A 22,627-nucleotide genomic window follows, 5' to 3' on the forward strand; every position below is an offset into this window, starting at 1 on the left:
CGAGCGAGAGGGCGGGCAGAGCAGCCGGAGGGCGCCCCCGCCCGGCGGGAAGACCGAGGCGCGGGCTCCCCGCTGCTTCCCTTCTGCGTGAGGGCCGGGCTCCCGCTGGGAAGGGCCCTCTCGCCCCCCCCCCCCGCGCATAGAGGCTTCCTCCCCATCCCGCCCCCGCGATCCGGACCGCTCCACTGCTGCTCACACAGGCTCAGGCCATCTCCTTTTATTGCGACATGATTCACTCCAAATCAGAAAACAAAGTGGGGCGACTGGGGGCAGCAGAGTCCGGGGGTCCCGGGGCAGGCACGGACGGAGGAAGTGGCCGCTTCCCCGGCCCCATGCCTGCGGGCTCTGGCTAGCTGGCGCTCGACTGCTCCAGCTCCACATACTCGGGGCTGGGGGGCTGCTGTGCCGGCTGGGGAGGGAGAGCGGAGCCCTCCAGTCTCTCGAGGGGCGTCTGGGGCTTGCCCAGGGAGGAGAAGATCGCCATGGCCTGCAGAGGAAGAAAGCGAGGGGGAGGGGTGTTAGTTACCAAGAATGCTGGGGGACTGCCCAACCAGCCGCTGGGGAAGGCCGAGTCCCCCCAACGAGGCAGCTCATGCCCTGGCGGGTTGCTGCGTGTCCCCCACCCCAAAAGAAAACCCAGTCTTCAAACACTGCTCCCTGTAAATCATTCACACCTTCTGGGCCTCAAAGCAAACCTCTCAGAATGGACCCCACCTGATCCTGGAGTCTCACCCCAACGGCCCCATCCCCCTTCAGTGTATTTATTAGACTCTCCCCATCTCACTCAAGGTAGGGGGACCCCCGCCCCGAGTTTCTGAGCTCAAGGGGACCAAAGAGAGCTTTCTGGGTCTTGCAGCTGCCATCTAGTGGTCATCTAGACCTCTGCAGCCAGGTGTGGCCACCCTGCACCCCTTGCTTCATTCCTTCACTAGGCAGGAGGAGCAAGGCTGCAGCCGCCATCCTCAAGTCCAAGAGCCCATCTCCAGGGGCCAGGGCAGCTAATGGGGGCGGGGGCGGCAGCAGCTCTTCCACCCCAAAGAGGCTCCCCAAGACAAGGCTACAAAACTCAGAAAGACTGGCTGCTGTGTACTGCAGCAGACATACGGAAAACCCAAGCACCTCCCTGCCATCTAGTGGCTGCCTAGATTTCCAGTAGACCCACCGCCCAAGCCACAGGCAGCAAAGGGGAGTCCCCTGCCCTGGTGGGGCCAAGGGAGCCGTCTCCCCTGCTCTCACACCACTCCGCAGCGGTCTGTGCCTTTGGCAGATGAAGTTCGGCTGGGCTTCCCTCCCTGGGGCTGGCAAGGCACCACTCGTACAACCCACAGAGCCCGCCCTGCACTTTCCCGGCGTCTCCCCACACACTGCAGCCCACAGGCCCCATGCCAGAGGCTTGCCTCTCATGCTCCGGACTGACCTGGGCAACCATGCTGGTCACATCGCCGGTGTTGGTGGGCAGGAGGACTGTGTTGGACTCCTTTGCCAGCTGGGAGAAGGCCTGCACATACTGCTCAGCCACCGACAGAGAGGCCGCCATGTTGCCATTCTGTGAGGAGGGGCAGGGAGAATGAGCAACCAGGCCGCAGGAGGGGAGGAGAAGGTCTGGGGACGGGCCTTCCTCACCTCCTCCTCCCAGCCTTTCAGAGAGATGGCCCAGGACTCCCCAGAGTCACCATTTAGCTTGGAACAGAAATCCTCCTCTCCCTTCCTGTCCCAAAGCAAGATAAGTAGGCTCTACCTTCATAAAGCTTACTCAATAAACCAGCATTATTCCTCCACTTTTTCATTTCTGCCTAGAGGACAATCAAGGTTGTTACGCTCAGACACCAGGAAGGAGGTCTGTATCTCCAGTGTGTGAATATAAGCAAAGGGGGCCTCTACCCCGGCAGTATCCGGGCCTCCCATTTCTCCCCAAGAGAGGGCTGATCGTGTATGGCGCTACCGCCCCACTGGCAGCAGCCCGAACCTCGGCCCTGGACCAGCCAAGCTGGACTGAGCACAGCCACTTCCCACCGAGGCTGTGTTTGACCCGGCCTTCTCCATTGGCTCCTGTTCAGAGGAAACCTTTGTGGGGGGGGGTGGCAGCAGCAGCAGCAGCGAGATTTAGAACTGTAAGGCCCTCCAAAAGAGGCAGTTCCCCCCACCCCCCTCACTTCCCATGAACCCAGACTTGCCCCAAGCAAGCGGCCCGGCCCCACCCAAAGGCTCACTTGGAATTGCCCCACCCCCCCGGCCACTGAGAACAGGGGCAGCTCCCCACCCACCCAGCCTTCTTCCTCCCTCTCCCACACGGTCACCTGCTGGGCCAGAGCGGTGCTCAGAAGTCGGATGGCCTCTGCTTTGGCTTGGGCCTTCACCAGGATGGCGCTGGCCTCCCCTAGAAAGGAAAACAAACCAAAGGGGGTTGCGGCAGTTCCAGAGACGGCCCAACGAGGGCCAGCTCTGCTCCCACAGGCAAAGCCCCTTCCGTTCCTGGACACCTTGCCCAATCGCACTCAGGGGTCCTTTGGCCTGAAGCTGTCATGCGGGGGGGGGGGGGAATAAATCACACCTCCTTTCCTCCCCAAAAAATGGTGAGTCCAGAGAAGGGGAAGGAGGATGTCTGGACATTCCGTGGACCAAGCAGAGCACCCTTCGTCCAGGAGGCTTGGAGACAGCCTTCAGCAGGCCGGGACTCCAGAATCTGCACTTGACCCAACATCCCCTTCTGGGCCCCCATTTCCTCAGCGCTTCTGATCCATCCAAGCCAGAGACCAGCACTGCACACGGCAGAGGAAAACAGCTGGCGCTTTTGGCCAAGCCACCCTGCAACAGCTTTTGGAAGACACATTTCTCTGCTCTCCATACCAGAAGCCTGGTTGATCCGCTCTGCTTTCTCAGCCTCCGAAGCCAGAATCTGGGCCTGCTTCTGCCCCTCAGCCACGTTGATGGCCGATTCGCGAGTCCCTTCAGACTCCAAGACGGTGGCCCTTTTGCGCCTCTCAGCCTCCACCTGAAAGCAGAAGGTCCTCTTGATGGGGACCTTCTTGCCTCATGACAGAAGGGCCTGCCTGGTTCCACAGGGGCCCTGGAGGTCAGGAGGACTGGGGGGATTCGGCTGCTGCCGCTGCCCTGGGGCATAGAGAGGCGTTACTCGTCTGAGCCCCCTCTACCAATCCTAACCCCCAAACGCTGTGCATGGACAGGGCCAAGCTAGATTGGGGAGGCAACAACAGGAGAGAAGCTCCTTTTAGTGCAGATGACCTGCATCGCCATTTTGGCAACAGCCTGGCGGCTGGCGAAAGGTGATAGATCAGAACAGGGGAAGGGAAAGCACCAGGCCATTCCCGTGCCCTTGCGAGAGCCATGCTGCCTGGAAACTCTTCCTCTGCCCAGGAACGCCACTCTGACCTGCATCTGCATGGACTCCTTCACTCGGGGCGGCACATGGATGTCCTTGATCTCGTAGCGCAGGCACCGGATGCCCCAGTAATCTGAGGCCTGGTTGATGGCGTCCACTATGCTGGCATTGAGGGACTCACGCTCCTGGATGGGAAACGTTTGAGTCAGAGCACCCAGCAAGGGCAGAGCAGAAAGGCAAACCTGCAACCAGCCCTGTTCTCCCTCCCGTTGGCTTCCGTCTTCCCGTGGCCCAGCCCTGCTCGACCGAGGCCCGCCCGTCCTCTGGATTGGAGGCCGCCAGAGCTGAGCTGGGCACGTTTGGCATCAAAGGGGTGGATTCTACAATTGCGTCCTGGCCGCTCCTGGGCCTCCACGTTCTCCAGAAGTTGCTAAGCTGCCTGTTGGCTTCTGCTCCGCCAGGCTTTTTGCCAGAGGAACCTCTCCTCAGCCACCCCCCACAAGCTGAAAGATAAGCGGTTATCTAGGTTCTCTATAAAAGGCCCCGGGGCTTTATTCTCCTCGAGGGTTCCCTGCTGTGCTCTCGCCTTAGGACCCTTGCCTTAGGCACCTAGCAAGGGCCTGCCTTCTCTCCCGAAGGTTCCCACCGCTTCTCTTGCTTACCCGGAAGACCTTATCCAGGGAGAGCTTGCCCAGCTCGGATCGCATGGTGGTCTGGGCGAGCTGGGTGACAGCGTACTCGGGGTCCTCCACCCCATAGCTAGCCTAGAGGAAGAGGCAGGACATACGTGGAACCTTTCCGGCCAGGCAGAAGGGCCAGGCCCGAGTTCAAGGGGAAAGGCCTTGACCTTTCCTGGCCCGATGCCCTCCCGGCCCTGGACAAGGTCAACCTGAAAGAGACCCCCGTGCTTTCATCTGCCAAACCCCCAAGGCCCTTGCAGACTAAAACCTGCCGAGGAAAAGCGGCTCTGAGAGCTGGGGGAGGGGCTCCCAGCCTCTGACTTGAGGCGGCCCGGTTCTGTTCCGAGCTTCCGTCCGGTACCTTGTAAGCATCCATGACGCGCAAGTAGAGAACCCCGTCGATCTGGAGGGTCACATTATCTGCAAGGACACAGGAACTCTTTCAGCAGAACCAAAGAGAACTCCTATCATCTGTAGCAAAGCCCAGATGCCAGGAAACCAGGCCGGCACTTGGACTGCTAATCCAAGGCACTTGTTTTTTCAACCAAAATGAATAGCAAAAGCCCCAACAAAAATAAAAAATCCATGCGGGAAAGGAACTGGGTTAAGGAGCCAGGCCAAGTGGAGGCCAGCTGTCATCAAGAGGATGGGCCTGGCCACTTTACACTGTTACGTTCAGTCCCAGTCCCCTCGACCCTCTTGTTACCACCAGCTTTCTGCTATCATTGCCTGCCATTTTTTAATAGAGCTTTTTTTAACTCCACGGATGCTGCCTTAAATAGTTTCAATTAGGCAGCCCTATCAATTGAATTACTATTATCGCTACAATGTTTTGTCAGAGCCTGGATAGCCTCATCCTTGAGAACTTAAAAGTTTGAGCTCCAACAGGGACCATGAAACCAAACCGCCTTCTCTAAGCCCACACTGTGCTGGCACATGACTGATGTGCATTGGCTGGGACCAGTTCAGTGGTGCAGCCTTTCCCCGAAGAAATTAACAGTGCAAGCAATCTAATACAATCAGGGCGCTCTTTAGCGTTAACAGGGCAGCCCCAACTCAGTTGGGCTCATCTCTGAACGCACAGTGGACCCACTGCCCCCACTCCAGGCTCCAGGTCCCCAGCTCCAACCCTAACCCAGCCAGGCCATCTCACCATGAGTAATAGCCGACTGCTCTGGCACATTGATGACAATCTCCTTGAGGCTTTGTACGTAGCGGATGCGGTCTAGGACTGGGATGAGGAAATTCAGTCCCTAGCAAGGATCAGCAAAGGACAAGAATCATCCTTTTCTCTTTATATACAATGATCTCCAGCTGCCCAACAATCATAGGATTGTAAGGCGGGAGGGACCCATACAAATGACCAATCTTTTCTTGAAAACCTCCAGTGCTGGAACACCCACCACCAGGGTCATCTAGTCCAACCCTCTGTAACATGTGGCAGAACCAAATAGACCATCCTTAAAGAGGCCACTGTCCTGCCTCTTCTCAAAACCCTCCAGGGTGCTGTCAGCACATGGGAAAAGCAGCTGCAGCCAGACAGAAATGCTTCCCACCCGCACTACCCCAATGCTAGGCTCAGCTCATCCTTTCCCGCAAAAGACTGTAAAAGTTTACAGAAATCTAAGATTAGATGGGCTCATTCCTTCCCCATACACAGTATTGAGAAAACAGCACACTCACAAGCATCCACACCGGCATCCCAGCTGTCTGGCTAATTGAGCCACAGCCTGGCTTTTTTAGGAACACGACCAAGTCCATAGGCAGCCTCACCACCACCACCCTGCATTCCCATCCTTAGCTTACAAAAGGGAAAGCTAACTCTGGGTGTTTCTGGGTGTGTAGGACAAAAGGTGGGAACAAGAAGACAGCAAGCACAAGGCAACACCTGGAAAATTTCAACCATTGCAGGCAAGCAAGCAAGTGGGCTGTCAATCAACTGCCAGGACCACAAGCTCTGGTAAGCAGCCCATTGTGGTGCAGTTCCTGCCTGGAGCTTGGCTTGGGAGCTCAGCTGGAGTGCTCAATAGCAACAGTGCTTATGAGCAGAGCGTGCAGCTGGGGGGTAACCAGAAGAGGTGCAACCATGCTGAGGCAGCACCTAATCCCAACAAGTGCAAGAACTTTTGGAGGGAGGCAAAGGTGGCCTGCCACTTTACAGACTTCAAGACTTTTGCTTGTTTTAAGCACTGAGTATTAAAGGTGTATTTACGTGGCTACATCAACTTGCAAGGCTCAGCAGCATACAGTTAACCTAGGGCAACAGTCTATTGTTAGGAACGTGTGTGCCACAATAAAGCCTTGTGCGCAGTTCTCTCCTACACGGTGGTGTGTCCAGTCCTTGGAAAAGAAGGACTCTGAGCATCAGCTATTGTTCCCTTAGACTTAAAGGAGATCAGAGGCCTTTCCACAATTGCGGGCCGAAGCTGAAAAGCGCTGCCGGCAGGTCCCGCTCGTCCACCCCAGAGACCCAGGGATCGGCAAAGGGTCGTGAGGGGGCACGCTTGACAGGCGGCCCCGAGATGCTGGGTGGCTTCAGAAGGCAGACAAGAAGCAAGCACGGGCTCCGACTCAAGGAGGCAGACGGCGGCCGGGCCTCGGGAGGAAGGAGAGATTCTCGCGCGGAGCCAGGCGCCGCCTCGCCGGAGCGCCCGGTGGCGGCTGCCCAGAGCGGGACCTCGACTAGACGGCCTCCAAAGGCTCCTCAGCCCTTGCCTTCCGCGCTCCCCCACCGGACAGCCGCGGACTCTTCGAGCTGCTGCTTCTGCTGGGCGCCCGACCCCCGCGGCCCTTACCGGCTCGAGGATGCGGTGGAAGCGGCCCATGCGCTCCACCACCCAGGCCTCCTGCTGCGGCACGAAGAGCACCAGCGTGTTCATGGGCAGCCCCGAGACGCCTCTGCGCGCCGCGCCGGGACCCGACCGCCGGCCGCCCTGCAAAACCACGAGGGAGAGGCTGGGGCGCGCCGGGGCAGGGCCGGCCGCGCCTCGCAGCCCCGCCGCGCCCGCCCGCCCCCCCGCCCGCCGGCCGCGCCCCCACCTCCCGCAGCAGCAGCAGCCGCCCTGCGACTCCGCGCGCCGTCCGCAGCGACAGCATCGTCCCGCCCGCTCAGCGCCGGTCCGCCGCTCGAAGGCCTCCGCCGCGCTTCCGGTTCCGGGCAAGGCTCCGCCCCTGCCTCTCGCGGGAAGAGCGGGCGGCGCGCCAGAGCGGGCTCTAAGGACCGCCCCTTCCGTTTTCGCAGCCAATGGAGCGCCGCCGCTCGGTCGCCCTGGTCGGGCTCCGGGGTGAAACCGGCGCCTCTCCGCCTGAAGAGCCTCCGGCGAGGGCGGCCTCGCCGGCGGGCCGGCTCGCCCTCGGGGCTCCTCGGTTTGGTGCGACGCGGGTCGCCGCCCAGAGGTTTCCCGGTGGTCCCCCATCCGAGCTCGACTGGGTCCCCCCGGCGGCTCCCACCGCTGCCCGTCCCGGCCGCCTCCTGGAGACCGTTGCGCGCCGTCGGCGCCGCGAGAGCGAGCCTGGCCCCGGGCGGACAGAGGGGCCCGAAAGAGGCCGGCGCGGGATCGCCGCCTGGCCGGGACTCGCGCCAGTTGCCAGGCCGCGCCCGTCTTTCTCCCCGGCGGGTTTTAGGCGGAGCCCACCGCCGAGGCAGCCGCCCGCAAACAGCCCTCGGAAGCCGCCTGACGGCGCGGAGGCTCAGCCGCCCGGGCGGAGAGGAGGGCCCTGGGCCGGCTGTTCTGCGGAGCCGAGGCCGGCCAAGTAAGAGGAGACCGGTAGCCCCCGCTTAATGCAGCTGGTAAGCGCCTCCTACCCACCACTGCATCCTTCAGCGGGAAGATTGCAACTCCCAAGCGGCAGACCTACAGATCGGGCCCCTTCAGGCTTTCTCTCTCCAATTAACTAGGGCATGTGGGATTTTGGCGCTCTTTCCCATTAAAGAACCGTCCCGTTGCCATTTTGGTAGATGCTTCCGAGCAGTTGCGCATCCCCGTTAACCCAGTTTGCTAGCAGGAAGGGGTCTCCCAGGAACGCGCGAGTGAAGTCAGAAGAGCTGCCCTCTCCACCTTGCTCCTGGCCCACAGAGCCAGGAAGGCCTGCCAAGGCGCTTGCTGGGTTCTGGCCGACCTGGAGAATTCCACACTCTGTGGTGCAGCGCCAGCCAGAAGCCCATGGAGCTTGGAAGGGGGGGGGTGAGACAAGTCACCCAGCTGCAAATCAGTCACTGCCACCAAAGGCCTGGTACTTTCCTCCCCACGCTGGCCAGTCTGGCCCAACTCCTTCTCTTGCAGAGAACACGGCTTCCTTTCCTTGAGGGATTTGGCCCACAAGAGTGTTCGTTGTTCGTGTTTGTGCCAATCACAACTGTCCTCCAACTGAAGCAGGCTGCTTCCCCCCCCCCCCCTTTTCAGGTCACCTAGCAGCCCCAGCCTCCTCAGAGGGGCTTCCTGCTCCAGAGTCTCATCTCAGTGCCACCTCATTTAGTGGGATCAAACCATCCTGGAAATATCAAAGAAGACAGACACTTTTTCCAAACACACATTTATATTTTTCTTTCTTTTCCAAAAAAAGGAAAGAGAAGGAGAAAGTATTAGATACATTTCTGCCTGTCTCTCTTTCTCTCCTTTTAAATATAAATATTTTCAAGTCTCTGTAATTTTATCCCCTTTTGTGACACCTGCTTCCTCTTGAGAGAATGTAGGCGCTGCAACCCAAATCAAAATGACGCTGGAAACACAATGCTTGGGGCAACAGGGAGCAGAGCTGTCCCTCAAGAGGCCTGGGCTTCATGGCAAGGCTTTTTCTCTTCTAAACTGGTGCAGCTAAAAGTGGGACAGACTAAAAGCCACCCTAAACAGCCTCACTCCTGCCTTACCATCTCCAGCTCCTTTGGCCCCATTCCTGCCCTTAGCAGAAACACCGAGGTGGTGGTGGTGACAGGTCAAGTCACAGACGAAGCAAAAACTTACACCGATTCACAAACACTGCCCAATGCCTCCAGAGACCAACTGTCTGAATTCTTTGGTCACACACATGCGGAGTGTATGGACCAGAGCTGGGGGTTGGAAGGCAGCATAGACCTCCCCAGGTGGCCCCAAGGACCTGGTCTTGTACAGCTGGCCCAGGTGCAGAGGAGGGGGGGGGGCTGGCAGCAGCGGCCAGGAGGAAAGGCTCCCCTCAGGGCGTTGCAGCTTTCATGGCTTCCTGGGGAAGGGGTGCAGCTACGCTTGGTCTGTTCCCCCATGCACTCCTGTCCTCGGATCCTCATTTGTCTCCCTTCTCCATAGCTCCATGGTAGCTTGGAGGGGGCTCCATGCCCCTCCTGCCCAGTGATCCAAGCAGATCCCTAAAAGGAGCACCACCCCCATGAAGGTCCTGGAGGCAAAGGCCAGGCACAGCCACAAGACCCTCAGCCACATCCCAGTTCTGCGCACACCTCTGCGCAACCCAAATACCTGTGGCGCCCTGCCTACCTCCCAAAGCCAGCAGGAGCCCATCCCCTATCAAAACCTGCCCCCTTCTTCCCTTTCTCCCCAGCCTCCTGCACCCTCTGGGCCCCAGCAAAATTGCACCAGCCACCAGAACGAGAGGTTGAGACGCACTGCATTTGTGATCCCGGCTGGGCTGGCTCCAATGAGTGAAACAGCTCTGGGCAAGGAACAGCCCTCCCCACCCCAGCCCCCCAGCCCCTTGGGCAAAGTGCTGCCCTCCCACTCCCTCCTTCAAGCCCGTGGGGAATAGCAGGGGTTGTGCGGCAGTTCTGTGAAAGACTTCAGCTCGTAAGGGATGCCAGAGTCCATCTCGATCGACTTGCGTGAGAAGAGCAGCCGGATGTTGTCGTGCAGGTATATCTTCCCCGACTTGGAACTGTGGAACCTGGGAAGGTCAGCAGGAGGCTCTTCAGAGGTGGCTCAGGGGTGGGGAGACCAAAGCTCGCTGCCCGGGACACCAGGGGGTCCATTTGGGAACCACGGCACCCTTGCCTGTAATGGGGGGAGCCTGGGGGGCCGGTTCAATCGCACAGACCTCAGCTGACCCTCTGTGGTGTGCCCCAGGGCTCAAGAGGAGAGCCGCAAAGGGCCAGAGGCCAGCGGGCCAGGGCCAGGGCCAGTCCAGATTGGGCATCCCTATCCGGACGCTGCCTGGAGACCCTCAATGAGGGAGACTCACAAGTTGTGTGCCTTTGAAAGGCCCACTCCCATCATTCCATGGGCAAAGAGGAATAAAAAGTCCTTTGTGAGGACTGGGATGGCAGCCCTAAAAAAAACACTTGTGCGTCACTCCAAGCCAGTTTGTTTAATCCTGGTTCATTGGACATGGCACAATTGGCTGGTCTATGCAAGCACCAAGGTGTGACACATCCCCTCCCCTTTGTTCCCCAGGCACTATCTTCCAGGGCCACTCTGGCTGGCCTGAGTCCAATCCCTTCAAATTGGGCTTTCCCCCTGTACCAATCAGGTCTCTGAGCCAATCCCCAGCAAGGAGACCCGGATCCACCTGAACAGCAACCGCACAGTGAGCCCCCCCGCTCTGCTGCTTCATGATGCAACAGTCCCTGAGCCCATCAACCATGGTCCAGGTTGATTTTGAACACGTTTAGCACTGTTCTAAGATGGTGCTAAATCCATGTCCAGAATAAGCCCAACAACCAGCTCTGGTTTGCCAGATGCTTGTGCAGGTGCATTCGACGGAGCCCAACCGTCCAATAACATGAGCTGATTGCTGGGCCTCCAGAACAGCACTGACCCGTCCAAAGGTGGTTTGGCTAACTGCTGACATTTGAACCCCCTTTCAATGCACCTGCACCAACCCAGAACAAGTCTTGACATATGGCTAAATCTGGCCTGCCTCTCTGTCACAATTTGCCTCCTCCCTCTCCCCCAGCCCAAATCTGGTAGGTCTTTTCCTGGTGGCGGGGTGGGGTGGGAGGGTGAAACAAAGCGGGGGAATCCACCAATCACAATCTCTCACATTCCCTGCACAGCCTAATTAAAAACGGCATTATCTGCCAGCATTGTGCCAAGGTGGGACAGGGACTCCCCTGGGGGCAGCAGTAGCCCTTGGACAGCATTGTGGCCATGAGGAAGAGCTCCAGGCCACTGTCAGAACTCAGCTGAGCACAGACAGTCCAGCCAGCCTTTCCAGCCTCCGGGAAGGCCAAGGGAAGCCCCCAGATGCTCCAGCAACCCAGATGCGAATCCACCTGCTTTCTCATTTTCCTCCCCGCCTTCCTTACCTCAGGTGCATCAGGTAGCAAAGAACCCGCTTGGGCGGCTCTGCCAGATCCAAGCCGGAGCCCTGCTCCTCACCCACGGGCACCAGAAAGATGCGATGGCGCAGGAAGGTGACGTGATTGGCAGGCATGTCATGGAAGTCATAGGTCACCAGAAACATCTTTACCACCGTCTTATTGGGGTTGAATAAGGTCTGAAACAGGAGAGGAATCACCCACGGAACCAGTGGGGAGGGAAGGAGGAGCAGAAGCGGGCAGCTGTGAGTGGACAGTGCACAGCAGAAGGCAAGAGGAGCCACGACTCATGGTCAAGAGTGGCAGCTCTCCAGACAGCCTCCGCCACTGTGTCATCTGCCACTGCCACCCTCTCCCTGCTCTGCTCCCCACAAGCCAGGGTCCTCTTCATTCATCTCACAGCCACTCACCACTTGGATGGTGCCCGTTTTGGGGATGCTGTAACCCTTTTTTCCCAAGGCTTCCAAATCAATGACTCCCTGTGGCACAAAGGGGCACAGGAACAACATAAGAAGAGGCTTGCCTTGGCTGGTTGCCATGCCCAATTCACTTGGGGAGCCCCTGGCTGGTGGCATCGGGGGCAGGGAGGAAGCCTGTCTCAAGCAGCGAGCTCCTACAGCTGATGCGCTTCCCTGGGCCAGCCCCCAGCGTGCCCCCCCCTCCAGCATTTGTTAACTGTCCACACAGACCCTGGCGGGACCCTGAAAGAGGGCAGCAGAGGCCACTGAAGCACACAGCCCCTCCACACTGCCAGCTGAAAGACTCCTGGGCCGATGCCGCCTGCGTGCCTGCTCATGTCCTTCCTTCCCAGAGCAAATGCACCGCTGGCCTTGGGGTTCTCCTCCCCAGCAGAGATCCCCTTCCCACCTCTCCTCCAAGGAGCCACCCACCAGGAACGGCGAGGGGGCGTTGTGCTCGGCTATGTCAAAGTAGGTGACCTCCACGGGCAGGGTGGCGTGCTGTGGGCAATAGGATCCGCTGGCCCCAATCTCTGCGGTGAAGCCTTCAATCCGGCCAGAGGGTGGAAAGCGCCCCTTCAGCATTGACTCCTGCCAGTGGGGAGGGAGCAGGGTGCAGTTTGCAGGGGGTGGGGAGCTTAACCCGGCCTGTGCAGTGGCCAAGCCTCAGCAGAGCCCAGGGAGGAACCCCTCCCCAGATGTCCCCCCCCCATCTCCCCAAGGAGGATCAACCCTTTCACGGCTCTGCACTCCTGTGGGAGAGGAGGCAGCCACGCCATAGCTTCGCAACCATGGCAAGACATTAATGACCCCGCAGGTGATGGCCAGGTGGAGGCCCCAGAGCTGCCATTCAGAACCTGCGCCCCCCAGCCCTGCTCAAAGACACATCTGTTACCTCAAAATTCCCCAGAAGGGCGTGGCTGGTGGAGGTGGTGGGGGACCGACTGCCCACAAGAGCCCTCCCCGGGCTGCTGCGCAGCTGCCTCCTCCTGCTTGGGGCAGAAGGGAAGTTATCAGCCCAGGGTGCTGTTCTCCAGCCCCGTCTGACCCCAGCTGGGCAGGGGGGAGAGGCAGCCGGGGGCTCAGCCACCCTTGCAGCCTTTGGAAGCTGTGCGGACAGGCCCTGCGGCTGCTGCCCCTGCTTGGCTCTCTGGAGGCTGCAGTGGGCTCCCTTCATCCAAGGGGGCAGGGGGGGGACAACTCACGGTTTGAGATGCAGCCCAGCTTTCAACTGAGAAGCGCCAGTCCTGCTGTTTGCTGAGCCCTGGACCAGGTGAGACCAGAAGGGCAGTCAGATCCTGCACCCCACACAAGCCCCCCTGCTTTCAAACCAGGATCCCCTCCACAGTGGATTGCTCCTCCTGGGAGCAGCCCAGCAGATGGAGCCCATCGCCCCACTTGGAGGCAAGGAAGAGAGACCGAGATCTCGCTCAGCCCACCGCCCTGCACCTGCAACCCCTTGGAAGCCAGTCCCGCACGAGGGCAGGGTGATGCTTTTCAGCAGGGTGTTGTTCTCACTCACACATGCATGCACAGCCCCTGCCCACCAGCCCTGGCAACCCAGCCTGCCTGCTTTTTGCCTTCCAGAACCGGGACCCATCCAACAGCTGCGCTGACAGAAGTCTGGTTTAGTTACACCATCTTCCCCGGCAGCAGTTACACCGGGCCACAAAAGGCCTTTGGGATGTCTAACGCTTGTTCTCTTCCCAGAGCAGGGCTGGTTCAGGAGGAGACAAGGAAGCCACGGGCTCAGAACTTCCCTGGGCAGAGACAGGAACGGCTTCAGGCCTGAGAACGGGGGACGTTGCCCCTCCAGCCATCGAGGACTGCTTGAGTGGGAGCCTCAGCCCAGGCATCTGTAACAAAGCATCCCCTGCCATCTTGGCTGCTGCTGAGGTGGAAACAGGCTACCCAGGGCATCCTGCCTTGGCAGCCTGCACACTTGTAACACGCAGGGATGGGAGCACAGTGACCCTGCCAAGCAGCTTCTGGCTTAAATGTAAAGGGCTGGTTTTAGCCTATAAAGCTGTCCATGGCACCAGGTTACCTTCAGGGCCATATTCTCCAGCTAGAATCAGCCCACCCTACACAATTTTCCTGGGAGAAGCAGCTCATGGGCCTCCACCTTGGGGAGGTGAGAAAGGCCTCTGTCACACATTAATGGGAGGATGCTCTTCACAAGGGCCTCCCGTTGCAATTAGATTGCAGAAGGCAGGGAGAGAGACAAACAGCTTAAAACAGAGCCCTTCCATTACTGTTGTTTTTCTACTCTGTTTTATTTCAGAGTTCCTATTTTTTTTATCCTGGACTTTTTAACTATGTGTGCGTATCTGTCAACTGCTAATTAGATTGCTGTGGGATAGAAATGCAATAAAATACAACAGAAGGCCAGTACAAGGAGAGCCCACCTACGCCTTTGCAGAGCACCGGTTCTTCTCCTTGTATCTGTGATGGTCTGTGGGAAAGACCTTGGGAAACTGGGCAAAGAGATGCTGCCTAGGGAACGGTCAGATAAGAGACAGCATAGCCCACAGCTGGATAGTGGGAGGGGAGGAGACTCAGGAGGGACCCTCCCTAGCTTCTTGGGCCGTAAGGGAGAATTGCATTTTCTGACTTGCAAGATTCTGCTAACGTAGCTTTACAATAAAGTAGAATTAGCTCATCAGGTCGTGTTTCCTGTCTGGTCTACCTAGTAAGGCTAACAGGATCAGAGTAGAGGAAATAGAATGACTAGTTCTTCTCAGTGCAGAGTTCCAGGAATTCACCCCCAGAAGAGAGTGAGTAAGAGCAAAAATGCAGGATGAAGTGGAGCTCGGAGTGGGAGGGAGCATGCAAGGACAGGAGGAGAGACTATTTGTGTGACTCCTGGCAGTAGTTATACAAAGGCTGGAGAAGCGCAGGTTCTTCCACTGCTTACAAGTCCTGTGTAAAGTAAGCGTGCTGCAAGGTCACCTTTCAGATCTAAGTGAGGGAGGGTCCTCATGAAGGACAGCAGGGAAATTACCGAGCTCAGGGCCCTGCTAGAGAGAATGGCACCTCTTTGACACCAAAGAAAAGCAGATCTTTGCCGGGAACCCCAGCTCCCTGCGCCCAGGCCTCTTTGGGGACGTCACCTACTGGTGCCCCATGCATAGTTCCTCACCTTGGCTGCAGGAAGCAGGTGATTCCAGAATGGGGCACCCTTGGCATCGGTGCTGCGGCAGGAGGCTGGCACTGTGGGAGAACGCAGGGCCCTCTTTTTGCGGGCAGGTGGGAGGCTCTCTTCCTCTGAGCCAGCAGCTGCCCTCCCTTCAACCGAGGGCAGCAGCTTCCTCTTGGCTGGACAGCTGGCAGGGCTGCCCCCAGATATCTGGCTGCTGGAGCACGGTGTCTTCTCGGCAGAGCAAAGCCCGTTGGCACTCAGGCTCCGGGCCTCAGGTGGAGTGTTGGGCACGTGGGCCTCTGGGGACGGCTGCCCTGGTGGGGACCGGGGCACAGGGCTGTGCAAATCGTGATCGTGTGGGGAACAGTGGCCACCAACCTGCTTCTCCAGCGGGCCCCCATTCTCTTCTTGCCTGGAGTCCATGGCAGGCTGGTCCCCCCACAGGACAGGGGCAGAGTCTCTTATGTGCAGAGTGGTGCGAAGCCTGCGTGGCGCCGGCAGGGGCCCCCCTCGGCCCTCGGCACGTCTGGACTCCCAGCCTCTGCGGTGGCCGGAACCAGCCTCTTGTCAGTGCTCCACTACCCGGAGGCCGCTGTGGGAGAAGTGCTGAGCGGCCCCCCCCAGGGCCAGCTCATCCACTAACAGTCCATCCTCAATGGCTGCCTCCTCCTCCCCCCAGCAGCCCCTCTTGGCATCCCACTCGCCACCCTCGGCCGTCCGCCGGGGCTCTGGGCAACTCCGCTTGACGGGCTGCTGCCGTGGGCCCTTCTGCTCCGAGAAGGGGGAGCCGCTGCTCCGGGGAGAAAAGATGGAGACCTGGTAGACCTTCTGGCTCCCTGGCTCTGGTGGGCTGCAGCCCATCTGGACGCTGTGAGGTTGCCAGGGCGGTGGCTGCTGCGGCTGCTGCTCCTCCTCCTCCTCCTCCTCCTCTTCATCTTCCTCCTGCTGCTGCTGCTCCTGGCCCACTCCTGTGCTTTGTTCGTGGGGGAGGCCGGACTCAGCATGTATGTGCCTCATGGGGCTGGGCGAGGACAGGCTCTAAAAGGCCGTGCAGTCAGGGTGTCCCGCCACGTCCCCCGCTAGGAAGTGGGCTGCAGGACCACATCTGGAAGGAGAGGAGGGTTGAGCAAGCTGTCCTCCTGGCCATCTCCCCTCCCAAGGTCCCTCTCTGGGCCTGAAGCAAGAGCAACCCTGGTGCCCTCAAAGGGGCAGCACCAGGCCTGCAGATTTCCCCTCCACCCAGCCGCCTTTCTCGGCTGCAGGGCCTGCTGCACCCCTGGGGGAACAGCCCTGCTGAACCATGAGCCAATTCTGGGCCTTATCACTCCCCATTTGGCCCCAAGTCCTTTGGGCCCAAACGCAGGGGTAGTCGAGGCTCCTTCTCCAAATGCTCAAAAGCAGGAGTGCCAAGGCCCTCCTGACCCTGAGGCCCCGTTGCAAGGTCTACAGCACCAGCCACCATGTCCCCCCAACCCCAAGGCATGCAACTGCTCCAAACTCACCCCTCTGCACTGGGTCCCGTCCGCCGGCGGGCGTGCTCTCCTGCTCCAGCAGCCAGCGGTGACTGGGGAAGCTCGCTGGGGACACCTGCCACCCCGGCACTCCCCGGAAGCGGCGCGGCTGCCGGGGGATGGCTCCCACCATTACGGGCACCGGCTCGGTTCTGTTCACAGACTGCCAGAAAGTCCCTGCAGGCCGACAAAGCAACTTGGCTGCAGCACTGGGGAGAGAGGAGGAAAAGGCCACCTGTAGCCGGGCTGGACTGGGCCAGGTTGCAATGTGGCACCGGGGGGGGGGCATCAGATTGGAGGAGGCTGGCGCATGACAGGTTGCCAAAATTGCCTGTAGTGGGGGCAGCAGCTCAATGGGCCTCCTCAGGAAGAAGACTCCAGGAGGGGAGGCACACGAGAGGTGGGGAGGAGCAGAAGGGTCTCTGGGCCGCCTGGCTGAGGAGGGGACCAGGGGAGACCAGGAGCTCTTTAAGGAGAAGGTGGATTCTCTGGTCAACCACCAAATCCTCCATGCTGACATCAAATCCGCCTGTGACATCAGCAATGAATGATTTCTTAACAGGGAACACATTTCAAACGTCAAAGGGTGGTTTGTTTCACCTGGGAAACATCTGAATTGCCAACGGAAAATCACATGTAAAACAGGGATCTAAGCTGGTTTCTTGTTTCAGTGGTCTCAGCCCTTATCCCCAAGTCCTCTGTCCACCCACCACCTGCCCTGGGCCTCACCATCCCTGCACGGCAGCGAGTCCACCAAGAGGAAGGAGGTTCCATCCGGCCGAAGAGCCAGGCTGGCAGGGTGGACGGGAGGCCCCAAACAGGCCCCAAACAGACCCCCCCGGGTGTCATCCAGACCACTCAACCAGAATTAGGCCAGGCAGCTTAAGCCCTCAAAGAGGGTTCTGCCACGGGTACAGCCAAAGGCTGGCGGCCAAGTGTTCCGCTCAGGAGCCCGGGTTCACAGCTCCCCCAGCCACAACAGCCTTGGCAGACAGCCTCTGACAGAAGCGCCAGCCTGTCCACAACTCTCCGCTCTGCTGGCCAGGAAGAGGCTTTTGGCCCGCAGGCCAGAGAAACTCCAAGGCCGGGCCAGCCACCGACCCACTCAAAGCCTCACTTCTCTAGCCGTTACGCTCATTTGTTACCTGACTTACACGCTAGATTCTGGGTGGCTCACAGTACGTCATGAGACCCTAAAAGCAGCAAATTACACCCAGCCCCACAGCTGCTTGACCACCTTCCCAAATGCTAAAGTGAGGCACTGTCTGGACCGGGGACTAACAGCTGTGGGACAAGGGGAGAGGACCGGACTCTCCCCGTCAACCCCGGAAGAGGAGGGAGTCCAAAGCGCTTCCCACCCCAGGTGGGTTGCCCAAGGATTGCCCAGTCCCTTTGGGGGGAGATGGGCAGTGGCAAAATTTAATAAATTAATTAAAATAAATAAATGTGGGCCTGAGCCAGGAAAGGCACTCTGAATTAGACCCAGAATCGTTCTGGCATCCAACACAGTGCCTGTCTCCTGCCTTCTGGGGCAACCTGAAACTCATTATTTATTTATTTTATTTATTTCTCAAATTTATACTACCGCCCATCTCCCCCAGCAGAGGGACTCTGAGCAGTTTACAATAAATTAGTTAAAAATTAAAACAGTAATCATAATAAAACATAATATAATACAATAGAAAAATGAAAATGGAAAAGAAAAATCCAGATGGCTACAAATGATCGTAATACAGGGGGAGCCCTCTAAGATGCCAGCCATCCCCAAGAATTACTCCCCCCCTCCCCACCCCAGGCATGGTGGCAGAGCCAGGTCTTCAGGGACTTCCGGAAGGGATGGAGCTTGCCTGACCTCTGTTGGCAGGATGTTCCAGAGGGCAGGTGCCACTGCAGAGAAGGCCCACTTCCTGGACCCTGCCAGATGGAATTCTCTCACAGATGGGGTCTGCAGCATGCACGATTGGGTGGGACGGGCTGATGTCATGGGAACAGACAGTCCCTCAGGTAGCCTGGCCCCATGCCATGTAGGGCTTTAAAGGTGATAATAACCAACACCTTGAATTGGACCCAGAAGCAAACTGGAATCCAGTGCAGCTCACGTAGTAGGGGTGTTATATGCACCCTTCTAGGGGCAGCAAAAACAGCCTGCGCAGTTGCATTCTGGACCAACTGAAACTTCCGGATACTCTTCAAGGGTAGCCCCATGTGGAACACATTGCAGTAGTCTATATGGGAGATGACCAGGGCATGAGTGACTGTTCGGAGGGCTTCCCGATCCAGGAAGGGGCGTAACTAGCACACAACACAGAGTTGTGCAAAGGCCCTCCTGGCCACAACTGTCACCTGCTCTTCAAGCAGGAGTTGTGAGTCCAGAAGGCCCCCAAGTTATGCACCGGGTCTGTCTGGGGCAGTGCAACCCCATCCAGCACTAAAGATGACACATTCCTGGCACCCAAGGTGCCATTAATCCACAGCCACTCCGTCTTAGCAGGGTTCAGCCGAAGCCTGTTGTTCCCCATCCAGACCCCCACAGCCCCCAGGCACCGAGAAAGGGCAGCCACAGCATCACTTACCCCACCCGGGACGGAGATGTCTAATTGACTCAATGATAATTGATAATTGAGTATTGAGTATCATCAGCATACTGATGATACCTCATCCCGTGGTCACAGATGATCTCGCTCAGCGGTTTCATGTAGATGTTGAATAGGAGTGGAGAGAGGACCAAACCCTGCAGCACCCCACAAAGGAGGGGCTGCGAGCCTGATCTCTCGCCCACATCACCACCGTCTGGGACCGGCCCTGGAGGAAGTGAACCAGTGCAAGACCACGCTGCCCACCCAACTCCCTGAGCTGACCCAAAAGGATACCATGGTTGATGGTATCAAAAGCCGCTGAAGATGCCCAGCAAGTCTGCGTAGACCCATTTATAACTACAGAGGCCATTTGGCCTGGCACTTAGAGCCGTAGTGCTCAGGAGATAGGGCTGGGTGCCATCAGCTCAGGCCTGCCTTGCATTAAGAGGGCACCCGGATTATTGCGAGTCTGGGGAGCCAGGGAGAGCTCCTCCAGGAACTGTCTGTGGAAGGAGAATAAACTCCCAGCCATGGCCAGGGAAAGGAGGGATGGGGCCAGAGTCCGCCAAAGGATCTCCAAGGCTCAGGCAACTGCGAGGGGCGGGGGGCCATCCTGGACAACCTGTGCTAAAGCAAGAAAGGCAGGTGCTGCATGGCCTTTGCTCCCCATCCAAGCTGCGCCCTTGGGGTCTGGGGTCTGAGTGCAGAAGAGCCCCCACGCCTCTTTCTGGAAACCAACCCCTCCAGCCCAAAGATTCCAGCCGGGCAGCTGTCCGGGGCTCCAGCTCCTCCAGAGAGGGGGGCCACTTGGCTGTGTGGGCGCGTGTGAATCCCAGCCCTTTCTTGGAGATCAGGTGTCCTGCTATTAACCCCCGCCTTCTGTCTAGAAGCATGCCCAAGGCCCATCTTGCAACTCATTTTCCCTTTTGGGTGGGGAGGGATGGGCTCTCCCCATTCTTTCCCCAGCTGCAGGGCCTGAGAAGATGGTTCCCAGCCCTCAGCAACAGCCCAGGAGGCCCTGTGGGTTGAGGAGGGCTTGTCCCCAGCTGAAATGGGCTCCCCCCACCTGCCTACTTCTTGGGTGTGATCCCTTGACCCCCCCCCCAGTCCTGCTGGATGGGTGGGGCCAGCCGGGCAGTTTTAAAGAGCTAGAGCAGGCAGGGATCAAGGGCACCTGGGGCCAGTTCTGTGCTGTAGGGGCAGGCCCATGTCTCACCCTGCTCATATGCCAGGGTGCTCCCACCCTGGCAACTCCATGCCAGGCCCTTCCTCCCAGGGCCTGGCTCCTCAGGTTCCCCAGCACCCAAGATAGGAGGAGGCAGGAGCTGTGAGCAGTGGCAGCCAAACCAGAGCTCTTTGGGGCCCAAAGCCAGAGTTGTGCCCACGTGGGGGGGGGGGGGCGGCAGCGCCAAGGCAGAGGACTTTCCAGCCAGCCAAATGCAAGTGAGATGCCCTCTGCAGCTTCCATCTCACATCTCAGTTGCTCATTCCCATGTGCACTTGAGTCATCACTTCTGGGTAGCCAACTGGCGGGGGGGGGGGGGTGGAACGCTCTACCCACCTCTCTCCACGTTCACCTGGGAAGAGCAGGTGGAGAGCAAAGTGGGATAGCCCACTACCCAGGAGCCGAGCCAAGCCTCCCTTGGCAGAGACACCTCACATGCAGAAGTCCCCTCTTTGCGAAGGCCACCTGCATCTCAGCCACAGCAGCTGTTCCTCCAAGCAAACCCAACATTTCTGGCATCACCTTATCCAGAACCGTCCAGGCGCCACAGCACAAAAGACCCACCTCAGTTCTTGGTCTGGCCAGACAGTCCCCCAGCCACAGGTCCTTCATGGAAACCTGAGACAAAACTGTGCAGAAAGAAAAGCAAAGATCCTCTGCCTGCTGGGAGCAGAAGGCTAGTCTATGGGAGGCAGCACAGTTCCTCTTCCTGAGAGAGAGGGCTGCACCTGGACCGCCCTGAACGGTTTGCCGGATTCCATACAAGCTTGCCCTGGTGTCAAGGAACCAAATCCAGGGCATTTTTTGTCTGCCTTAAAAAAGACATGCTTGCAAAGAGGACGCATTCACCCATCAAGAGAGACCACGAACTGGCACCGGATTCCACTGATGGGCTGGTCCGAAGGGCCTCCACAGCGCCTCTCCTATTCGGAGGCCAGGCACCGAGCCATGCTCTCGATAGCACACCCTGACTCGGAAGCGTGCCAAGTACATTGGCATGCCTCTGTGCACGTGCAGAGTAGTTTTCCTGCCTCATGGAAAAAACAGCACCTGGTCCCCACCCATCTGGTAAATGGGGCAAAATTTCTGAGCTCCAGCTGCAGCTGTGGCATGTTGTATTTAAGGAAATGGAGCTGCTTTTTGGTTCAGAACAACAAATCACACCAAGACCAAGCGAGGCGACATCTCCTGGCAAAGTAATCTACAGAGGCCAGCCCCGCCTGGCCAGGAACACCCCGATCGAGGTCTGCCACACCCACAGAGGACAAAGCCCCCCATGCTGGAAGCCCCTCAGGCAGCTGAAGGCCCCCCTGCCCCCGCAACGAGGTGTGGGCGCCCCACCCAGCCGTGGCTTCCTCAGCGTACTTTGTGGCTAGGCCTGCAGGTCGAGTCATGGCAACTGGGTTTCTCTTTTTGGCTGAAACATTTCGCTGCTTGTCCAAGCAGCTTCTTCTTTTGTGGCTAGGTTCACACCGCATGCTAAGCCAGACCCCGGCAGATGGGCCAACCTCCCGGCCCCAGCCCCGTTTGGGCAGAAAACTGGGGAAAACCGACCGGCCTGCCACAGGGCCGGCGACAGCCTCTCCAAAATCTCATTGGGGAGGGGGGGGCAGAAGGCAAAGGGGGCTGCCGAGAGGATGCCTGGATCCTTCCATCGGCACTCGAGGTAGTGGCAGGCCAACCCTGCCCAGGAAGCGCAGGCAGGCAGGAGAGAGGGGGCCGTGAAGGCTGTGCCACCTGCTGACGCCTCCACCCCCATTCCACTGCACGGGGTCCCCCTTGGCTCCTCCACACTGCTTGCGAGTCTTTGGGGGCACTCCCATGCTGCCCCCCCAGCCATCCTTGGCCCTGCAGCACAGCAGGACAGGAGGAATTTGGGCTAAGCCCCCTCAACCCCTGGAGGAAAGTAACCCCCTTGGAGCAAAGTCCCCCAGGGACCTCTGACCGCTTGCCCCCTTTGTGGGAGGCTCTGCCCCCAGTGCGGAAAGGCAGGTGATACGGAGCAGGCCGCTCTCCTCCCTCCACTCAGCTGGCACGCAGCAGGAGCCGGAGGCTCCAGCCAGGAAACAAAGGCAGAACAGAGGGGGGTGCTTGTGGGCAGGGAAAGGATGGCGTCCTGCGCTCCTTCCAGCCTTGGTGTGGGTCGGCGCGCACACAAAGCCAGGGCAGCGAGCAGGAGGGAACGCTCCTCACAGAGCCTCAAACCCAGTCCAGGCTGTCCCGCCCCCACCCGTCCTCCCAGGGAGGCCTGCTAGCCCATCTCTCTGCCAGCCAGCCCAGTTCAAGCCTGTGCATTCCACCAGCCACAATTAGTCACGGCACGGCTTCTGGGCAGAAGCAGCCCCAAGCGATGGTGGGTTTTGCTTCAGGCAGTTTGCTAGATCCCTCCCCGTGGGTGAGCTGGCGAAGGCCCCCCCAAAGAACTTGTGCGGCTCTAGCCTTCCTGGTCTTACTC

The 22,627-nt window shown here is 58.8% G+C and overlaps 2 protein-coding genes across 2 annotated transcripts; both read right to left on the reverse strand.

The window, feature by feature from the left end:
* Positions 1-202: 202 nt before the first annotated feature.
* STOML2 (stomatin like 2) lies at positions 203-7,157 on the reverse strand. The gene is made up of 10 exons (XM_063295915.1): positions 7,060-7,157; positions 6,816-6,953; positions 5,174-5,273; positions 4,382-4,440; positions 4,003-4,104; positions 3,391-3,525; positions 2,848-2,992; positions 2,298-2,377; positions 1,418-1,546; positions 203-487 (listed from the first exon to the last, which is right to left on the reverse strand). Exons 1-10 carry the CDS (start codon positions 7,114-7,116, stop codon positions 350-352), a joined length of 1,083 nt encoding a protein of 360 aa, XP_063151985.1. The 5' UTR covers positions 7,117-7,157; the 3' UTR covers positions 203-349.
* A 1,432-nt stretch (positions 7,158-8,589) lies between these two features.
* On the reverse strand, positions 8,590-16,580 carry ATOSB (atos homolog B). The gene is given in 8 exon segments (XM_063295916.1): positions 8,590-9,888; positions 11,249-11,439; positions 11,671-11,739; positions 12,151-12,309; positions 12,614-12,707; positions 12,924-12,982; positions 14,861-15,965; positions 16,363-16,580. Coding segments are annotated over 7 exon segments (1,743 nt in total). The 5' UTR covers positions 15,878-15,965; positions 16,363-16,580; the 3' UTR covers positions 8,590-9,734.
* Between the last annotated feature and the right edge of the window lie 6,047 nt (positions 16,581-22,627).

Source organism: Candoia aspera, chromosome 2, assembly GCF_035149785.1.
Source record: "Candoia aspera isolate rCanAsp1 chromosome 2, rCanAsp1.hap2, whole genome shotgun sequence".
Taxonomy (NCBI): Eukaryota; Metazoa; Chordata; class Lepidosauria; order Squamata; family Boidae; genus Candoia; species Candoia aspera.

Coding starts and splice junctions, on each gene's coding strand:
- STOML2 (XM_063295915.1), bottom strand. CDS start 7,116: ATGCTGTCGCTGCGGACGGCGCGCGGAGTCGCAGGGCGGCTGCTGCTG. Junction 5,274..6,815: donor TCCACCGCATCCTCGAGCCG/GTAAGGGCCGCG, acceptor GATCCTTGCTAG/GGACTGAATTTCCTCATCCC. Junction 2,993..3,390: donor AGGAGTCCATGCAGATGCAG/GTCAGAGTGGCG, acceptor TTCTGCTTTCAG/GTGGAGGCTGAGAGGCGCAA.